Source organism: Centroberyx gerrardi, chromosome 3 (assembly GCF_048128805.1).
Source record: "Centroberyx gerrardi isolate f3 chromosome 3, fCenGer3.hap1.cur.20231027, whole genome shotgun sequence".
Taxonomy (NCBI): Eukaryota; Metazoa; Chordata; class Actinopteri; order Beryciformes; family Berycidae; genus Centroberyx; species Centroberyx gerrardi.
Genome location: NC_135999.1, coordinates 28,913,903 through 28,922,798, shown reverse-complemented (window position 1 = coordinate 28,922,798; position 8,896 = coordinate 28,913,903). Strand labels below are relative to the sequence as shown.

Here is an 8,896-nt window from a genome sequence, read left to right as displayed (position 1 = left end):
CAGGTTCACATTTTAATATATTTGGCCAACTATAACTAGCCAGAGTCTAGACTAGGTAGCTAGTAGGGATGAGACAATATGCTAATCTCACGATACCATTTGATACTCGATATCGGCTTCATGATGCCATGTAATAAATAAAAGTTCAATGAGAACAAAGTCTTATTATCAGAATTATGTTTATTTCTGAGACACAAATGCCATTGGCTTGCTAGAATGTAAACAACTATTTAAAAATGTCATTACAAAGTCCAAATAATATAATTTGGATGGAGTCGCTAATATTGCGATTAATTTGTCTGCCCCATGATACGTATTTTCACACATTTTTATTGTGATATATTGAATTTCGATATATCGTCCCATCCCTAGTAGCTAACTAGTAGCTTGCTAACTAGTAGCTAACTTCCCTGCCAAACTGAAGCAGCTGTGGTTGTTGTTGTTCCTGAAATTGCGACCTAGTTCCTGAAATTGCTAGCTAGTGGCTAGTGCTAGCTAGTGAAGCCCTCACTTCTGTTATGCTAGTAAAGTAATGCTAGCTTTATGCTAATCTTCCAGGTGATTTTCCCACTGTGTTCAGAATGGCCTTCATGAATAAGGAATACGTTTTCTTCCTTCCTTCCCTCTAATTCCCCCCTTCTCTTTCTAACCCTAACCCTCCTCCTTCCTTCATTTCCTCCTTCCTTCATCCCTCCCTTCTTTCCTTCCTTTCTCCCTACCTCTCTCCCTTCTCTCCTCCTTTCCTTCCATCTGCCCGTTCTTCCTCCTGTACTTCCTTCCGTTCCTCCTTTTTTCCTCCCGTTCTTCCTTCCTTCCTTCCTTCCTTCCTTCCTACATCCCTCCCTTCTTTCCTTCCTTTTTCCCTACCGCTCTCTGGGAAATTATGAAGCAAATGTTCTGTACTGATAAATATATGACCACTCAGTATGTTCTGATGTAGTGTAGAAGCAGAACACGCCTTCCTTGCCGCTTTTCACCCGTCACCTGACTTTAACCAAGCGCAGCCCACATCAACATCAACCTCCTCCAACTGTGTTCCCTCTCCAGCGGAGAGCTGTGCGAGGCGGCCCTCCCCCCCTCGCCCTGCCGGCTGGCCCAGTGTCAGAACGGCGCCCCCTGTGCGGAGAAGGCGGGCGCTGCGGCCTGCCAGTGTCTGCCGGGCTTCGAGGGCCAGCGCTGCGAGAAGCTGCTCAGCGTCAACTTCGTCGACAGAGACTCCTACGTTCAGCTCCGAGACGTCAAGAACTGGCCTCAGGCTAACATCACACTGCAGGTGAGGACGTGAGGACGCACACACACACACACACACACACACACGCATACACACACACACATTTAAGCCTGCAAGACACAATATGAAATATCAAAATACTTTCCATCCAACAGGAATGTGATGAGGAAGTTATACACAGACACACACGTGCACTCTGACCTTTGTGTGTGTGTGTGTGTGTGTGCGTGTGTGTGTGTTCGTTCCAGGTATCAACAGCAGAGGATAACGGCATCTTGCTTTATAACGGAGACAACGAGCCAATCGCTGTGGAGCTCCACCAGGGTCATGTCAGGGTGACCTACGACCCTGGGAACCAGCCTGCCACCGCTATCTACAGGTACACACACACACACACACACACTATTACATTATCAGTTGCTACAATGATATCAGAGTCCAAATTGTATTTTCAAAATTGCTTAAAATAGGTTGGAGTCAAGGGTAAATTGGGTTTTAAAGAAAAAAAGGCAAAGCAATCTTTCTATGGAAATGTTTAAAAGTCTTTGTTGAGTTTGAGTCTGATGAAAGGTTTTCACCAATATTGTACTTGATTCATGGACCAAAGATTACCTGCAGCTCTAAAACACCTTGTTCAGAAATCCACTTTTGGACGCTCCTCTCTCTTAAGAAATTAATTGCTGTCTGTGATTTGGAAATTGCAGAAATTAATTTTGCAATTTCAATTTCTTTTCAATTAATTGTTCAGCTCTAGTCTGAAAATTGGATTTTGCTGGTGTTTTGATACGATGAACTTGACCGCCTCAGGATGCTTAACCATGGCGCTCCGCCCGCCCAGCCACCGGTTGATTTGCATGTTCTCATGGTCAGATTCTGAAGGCTAAGTGTGTGGCTAGTTGCCAAGTGGCTGAGTGGCCCTACTGGACTCTTGTCCTCCTCAGGCCCTCAGCCACTTGGCCGGTGGCCTCTCAGCGCTGTAACCCAGCAACGGCGCTCAGACAGCATGATAGTGCAGGATTGTGTGTTGTTGCTGAGCAAGAGTCCTGCAATGTTTAGGAATGTGGACAAATGACACTGGAAATGTGGGTATTCTCATTTAATCAAAGCACAGACGCAGCGAGAGGACACTTAAAGCTGAGTAGCCACTTGATCAAGTGTTGAGTGGTTAAATGTTTAGATGGTTCAGTGTTTAGGTGGGGGCTCAGCCAGCCTGACACACACACACACACACGCACACCCTGTGGCTATTTTTGTGATAAGCAGCAGCAGCAGAAGGAAGGGATGAGAGAGAGGAAGGCTAGGAGAGAGAAAGATGAGGAGAACAGAGAAAGAGACAAAAAGAGAGAGAGAGAGACCGGTAGAGAAGTGAGGAGAATTGAAGTTATAAAAGGAGGTTGGGGGATGAGTGAGAGAGAAAGAGATAGACAGAGAAAGAGAGAGAGATGGGGGGGAAGGGGATCGAGAGAACGCCAGGGGCAAACTGAATATTTCAGGCAGTTGCCAGCAGAAGGAGTCTAAACTACCGAGGGGACCTGGAGGAGTTCCTGGGGGGGGGCGGCATGGTGGATCAGTGGTTCGCGGTTACCAAATCCCGGTCCTTTCTGTGTGGAGTTTGCGTGTTCTCCCAGTGTGCACCTGGGCTTCCTCCCACAGTCCACACACACGCAAGTCAGGCGGATTAGAGTCGAGGTGTGAGAGTGAGTGTCTGTCTGTGTTAGCTCTGTCATGGGCTGCTGATCTGTCCATGGTGTTTCCCTGCCTTCCCCCCCAATGCATGCTGGGATAGGCTCCAGCCCCCCAGTGACCCTGAAATGGATTAAGCAAGCAGAGAAAAAACAAATGAATGAACCTTTGGGAGGCTGAATATTTGGTTTAAAGTCATGTTGAACTTTGGTAGTAGCTTCCTGGACATGATAAAACCCCAAAAATTGGTGATTCTCTGGTATCTGTTGCTCCGGTAGAGGAGAGTAGAGAATTTTTTTTTTTTCTCTCTCTCCATTCACTGCCATTGTATGGAGGAGCAGGTCCGAATATCCCACTTCTAGCACATAAACGAATGCGAACAAAGCAGATTCTGAAAAAAACGTCTTTATATTAAGTGTAACGCAGCAATCCGGTCAGCGGAAACTCATGCCGATGGAACAAAGGAAATAATATGTTTATCAACAACTGTAAATAGGCAAAAAAAAAAAAAGTCAGAGAGTATTTTTATATATTGGCAGAATCTGCTTTGTCAAAGTCCTGCCTCTGATACTCGCCATTGAAACAGCCAGGCTCACCATAAATTTTCTTCTTGGACTTTGTACAGCTTGACACACTTTTATTGCACGACGACGACTATCTGCCATGTTTGATGAATGGTTTTGGCAGTATGTAAAATCATTAGCTTCTCAGAAGTAACAGATATAGAATAGAATTTTAGATTAGATTAGAATTAGATTTAGAATAGATTTTCAATATTCATTCATGCCAATTTACAGCCCAAATGCCTCATAACTATGCAGAAAGCTGGAAAATAGATTTTTTTTTTGTGTGTGTGTGCATTACGCCCCTTGTGGACAGCACTGAGACGGTGAACGATGGGCGCTTCCACACGGTCGAGCTGGTGACCTTTAACCGGATGGTGAACCTGTCTGTGGACGGGGGGGAGCCCACCACCCTGGACAGCCTGGGCCGCAGCCAGCCGCCCACAGGAGAGGCCCCTCTGTATGTAGGAGGTAAGAGAACCTGAACCCAGCTGACCCACCTCTACATCCATGAAATAGAGTTGAACCCTGAAATCTTTACATCATATTAAAGTGATGTTGAACTTTGGTAGTACCTTGGGTTGTGTCTCTTCCTCCATGATAAAACCTCAAAATCAGTGATTCTTTGTTATCTGTTGCTCCGGTAGAGGAGACTGGAGAATTGTGTGTTTTTTTTCTTTCTCCATTCACTGCCATTGTATGGAGGAGCAGTCTGAAAATCACATTTCTAGCACATAAAGGAATGTGAACAAAGCAGATTCTGACAATATATATATAAAAAACTAGTCATTCTGCTGAAGTGAATCACTTTCTATGTGTTTAAAGGTTTAATAAACATAAAGAAAGCGACGGACTGAAACACAGTTCAGCAACATGACAACATGTTCGCATTCATTTATGTGCTGGAAGTGTGATTCAGATCATACAATGGCAGTGAATGGAGAACAGATAACAGAGAATCACTGATACCAAGGTACTACCAAAGTTAAACATCACTTTAAGCTTTAAAAGTTTCATCTTCTCCCTCTTTTCCCTAACATCTCTCTCTCTTTCTCTCTCACTCTCTCTCTGCCCGTCTCTCCAGGCATGCCGGAGGAGGTGATGCCCGCCTCTCTGGGTCCGTCCTCGCAGCCGCTCAACATGTCCAGTTTCCACGGCTGCATCAGGAACCTGTACATCAACCACGAGCTGCAGGACTTCACCAGGAGCCACATGAAGCCGGGCGTGGTGCCGGGCTGCCAGGCCTGCCGCAAGCTCTACTGCCTGCACGGCCTCTGCCAGCCCGACGGCGCACAGGTAGGCAAGACATCGTTTGTTTGAACGTTGAACTTCCACTTCCACTCCTGCGCGTCACCATCTCTGTTCTTATTTGTATCCTATTTTTCTTTGATGTGTCCTATTACTTCTTGCTGCTGCAACGACCCAATTTCCCCACGGGAGCCATTTAAAGGATAACGCTGGTGTTTTTTAATGCATTTCTTACCGTCAACAGATCCTATGAAAATAACAAAATCAACAATGCGTTTGCTCTACTCCCGTTACTTTCTGACTTCCCACGTTCCCTTTTTAGCCGTCAACCTGGAAGTCATTGGCTCCAATTGTAACCTAAAAACCTTTAAATACAGCTCACAAAGACATAGTTTACATTTTAAAAATCGCTAACTGTTACCACGAAAAGTCAGACTGTTGTAGTTATTACCAAATCAAATTCAAATGGGAGCAAATTCTTCATTACGCCGGGGACTATTTTCTGTGCTACGGAACTACTTTCCTGAGATCGAAAACATGTTTACAGCCCGCTTATTAAGTTGTTTGAGGAAAAAGTCGGCCGGCCCGGTGCATCGTGATGATGAAATATGTTGCCCAGAGCAACAGCATGGCTCTCTGATGTGTTTTTAATCGTTTTTTTAATACAATGGAGTTCTATGGCTGCTGGGACATGAGGCTGCATTGGGCACCGGCTACATGGACGAGACTTGTTAGCAAAACAAAATCATTGCTGATTTTGTTATTTTCATAGGATTTGTTGACGGTAAGAAATGCATTAAAAAACACCAGCCTTATCCTTTAAATTTCACCTAATTTCTAATCTAAACAGCAAAACATCGGACTTCTGTCTTTGTCCCACGCATCAAAGATAATCATCAGGAAAAACACACAAGTTTGTTTTTTTGGAATTTCTGTTGACAAAGCAGTATTATTTTGTATTATATATATTATATTATATATTTATTATATTATATATTTTTTAGTGATAGTATTTAGTGATTACCTATTCACTAGAAGATTCTGTTGGATCTATGTTGAGGTTTTCTGTTGTGAAAATGAGACTTTATTATTTAATTTTACAAACCACTGTAAGCTGTGCTAGAGACCTGTTGATGCAGTTGCAGAAATATGGTGATAAAAGTGACAGATTACTCATTGTCCCTTTAACAAGTGAAATCAATAAGGGATCACAGCTTTCACCTGGATTCATCCGGACAGTCTGTTTCATGCAGAGAGGCCAGTTGCATAAAGATAGACCTAGTCTTAGACTTAAAGGTGGCCTTAAGTCAAACTTGCTATAGACACTTATATTTACCTGTTCCTACTACTTTCTGATTGTTGTAGATCTCTAGCAGGTTGTTTCTGTCTCTAAAGACTCTCTCTCTTCTTCAGGCTCTTTCCAAAACAACATTTAGGCCCAGAGCCATTGGCCGACTCGTTGCCATAACAACACAGTTCTTAACTCAAGCTTAGCCAGGAGGGGAGGTGGTTAACTTTCCTACTTCAAAATAAGTCAGTCGTAATATTTAAGTAACAGACAGTCTTAATTAGACCAGTCCAACCTGAGCATCTAAGACCAGTCTAAGGCTTAGACTAGTCTTAAACTAGCTTTATGCAACTGGTCCCTGGAAGTCCTAATATTGTGTGTACACTTTACCTTGTATGATGCTTCTGTCAGTGCCAAAAGTGATAGCTTCAGTATCGTTCTCCACTTCTTGAACACAGGGTCCCCAGTGTCGCTGCCACCCAGGCTGGGCGGGACAACACTGTGACCAGCCAATCACAGGAGGCCTTGCTGGAGCAGCGGCAGCAGATGTTGTCACCATGGCGACAGAGGCCAACCCGTGTCAAGGCAACAAGTGCGTGTGGCTTGCTGTGGCTTCTGAGATCATTTGGTGTGATGTGTCGCTGTGCAGTGAATCATAGTAGTATTTGCTTTGAATTTTTTATTTTTATTTTTTTGCTTTCCCACCATCTTGCTCAAAAATCTCTCCCCTGAGGAGAGATTTTTAGTATAGTCAGTATATTCTTGTCCTGTGATTTGTTCCTCTGCCATCGACACACAGAGACACACACAGTCGTCAAACCAAAAATTCTGGTTATTAAAAAAATGCGTCAAGTGGAAGAGGAAAATCATTATTATTCATGAATGAGTTTATATACACTACCAGTCAAAAGTCTGGACACTGATTGAATGTTCTGTGTTTTTCATCTCTTAAAGCCATTTTGATCTAAAGGCTTCTGCTTAAATGCTTGAAATTAGTTTCTTAGACAAATATAAATAGTGAAGTTGATCCTATGTATGAATTTCTTTCCAAAGCCTTTGCCTTTCCATCAAGGCAAAGGGCGGCTACTTTAAAGAATCTACAATATAAGATAGTTTTGATTAATTTAACACTTTTTTGGTCACTGAAATAATTCCATTTGTGTTATTTCATAGTTTCGATGTCTTTAATATTATTCTAAAATATGAAAAGTAGTAAAAATAAAGAAAAATGTGGTTTGTCCAAACTTTTGACTGGTAGTGTATAATACGTTCGGGCATTAGCAATGTTACACTGCTGATGCAGTTTGTTCATGTTGTCATGATTTACTCTCTCAACTCTCTCGTCTCATCTCTTCCTCTCTTTTTTTCTCCAGGTGTGTGAAGGGTGTGTGTGTGGCGTTAGACGAACAGTCGTACCGCTGCGACTGTGAGGAAGGGTACCGCGGCTCCCTGTGTCACCTGCAGGGGGAGCTGACGGCGGCGGCGGCGGCGGCAGAGGAGGCGGGTCCGTGCCAGAGGCTGCAGTGTCAGCATGGACAGTGCCAGCAGACGGAGGAAGGAGAACGCTGCGTCTGTGACCAAGGCTTTACCGGAGAGAACTGTGATATAGGTGAGGAAGGGAGGGGGAGTGGCCTGTGAGTGGCGCTGGGCGGTAACGCGTTACTCAGCGAGTAGTGCCGGGGACCCCCCTGGAACCCTCTCAAGGACCCCTGGTGGTCCCCGGACCCCACATTGAGAACCACTGCTCTAAGATACCTTCACTTTAAAAACGTCTTATAAAATCTTGAATGTGGTTTTGTGAAACCTGCAGATACTCTGGACCAGTGGTTCTCAACGTGGGGTCCGGGGACCACCAGGGGTCCTTGAGGGGGTTCCAGGGGGTCCCCAGCAAATTGATGAATTATTAAACTTCACCATTATTTCATTTACAAGAAGTTAACACAAATAGAGAATGTAGATGAATGACTGTTTTGATCATAGTTTCTCTGTTATCTCTCTACCTACAATACAGATAGTCATGGAATTCTGGACAAAAACATATCTAGCAATAAAAATATTCTCAGATTTGGGGCAGAGAGACAAAATCTCATCAAATGGGGGTCCGTGGCTCTAATGTGGACTGAATTAGGGGTCCTTGATATGAATAAGGTTGAGAATCACTGCTCTGGACGGTCTCTAACCCTGCAGCCTCCCTGTGTTCCCCCCCCTCAGAGTCTCCGTGCCAAGGCGATGCGGTGAGGGATTTCCACCGGCTGCAGCGCGGCGCCGCCCTCTGCCAGACCGCCAAGCCCTTCTCCTGGGTGGAGTGCCGGGGCCGGTGCCAGGCGGGGGCGGAGCCGGGCGTCACCGCCGCGTCCTGCTGCGCCCCGCTGAGGGTGCGACGCCGGCGGCTGACCTTCGAGTGCGACGACGGGACCTCGTTTACGCAGGACGTGGAGAAGCCCGTGGAGTGTGGCTGCAAGGAGTGTGTGTAATGCTGTGGATGCGATGGTGCGCACATACACACATACAGACACACACACACACAGCGGGTAGACTCATGCTTGCACACACACACACACATACAGACACAAACACACACACGTCAAGCAAGAGAGGTACACACACTGTAAGGAAAATACATCACTGAGACATGGACATTTTTGTGTGTGTTTTTGTGTGTGTTCTGACGCACAGCCACAGTTTTGTAATATAGGACAGTTCTTCCCTCTCAAGACATGAAAGCAACCAGTCAACCTCATCGTCATCTTCCTCTTCATCACCTGCTGCGGGAAAACTGCGCGCTAACTACCTAACTCCAGCTCGTTATTAACAGCCATGTGTTGAAATGCCTCTGAACCTCCTGTACGTGTTGTCGATGTGCGGCCGGTAAGTGCCGCTTCT

General features: G+C 45.0%; 1 protein-coding gene across 1 annotated transcript in view; it reads left to right on the top strand.

Annotated features, from left to right (window-relative positions):
* Positions 1-8,487, top strand: part of LOC139913179 (slit homolog 1 protein-like) — a 75,213-nt gene extending 66,726 nt beyond the window's left edge. Inside the window, exons 32-38 of the mRNA XM_071901141.2 lie at positions 1,048-1,273; positions 1,480-1,610; positions 3,794-3,948; positions 4,562-4,773; positions 6,472-6,605; positions 7,387-7,622; positions 8,225-8,487. Of these exons, the coding sequence (XP_071757242.2) occupies positions 1,048-1,273; positions 1,480-1,610; positions 3,794-3,948; positions 4,562-4,773; positions 6,472-6,605; positions 7,387-7,622; positions 8,225-8,487 (1,357 nt within the window). The remainder of the gene's footprint in view (positions 1-1,047; positions 1,274-1,479; positions 1,611-3,793; positions 3,949-4,561; positions 4,774-6,471; positions 6,606-7,386; positions 7,623-8,224) is intronic.
* Positions 8,488-8,896: the final 409 nt, after the last annotated feature.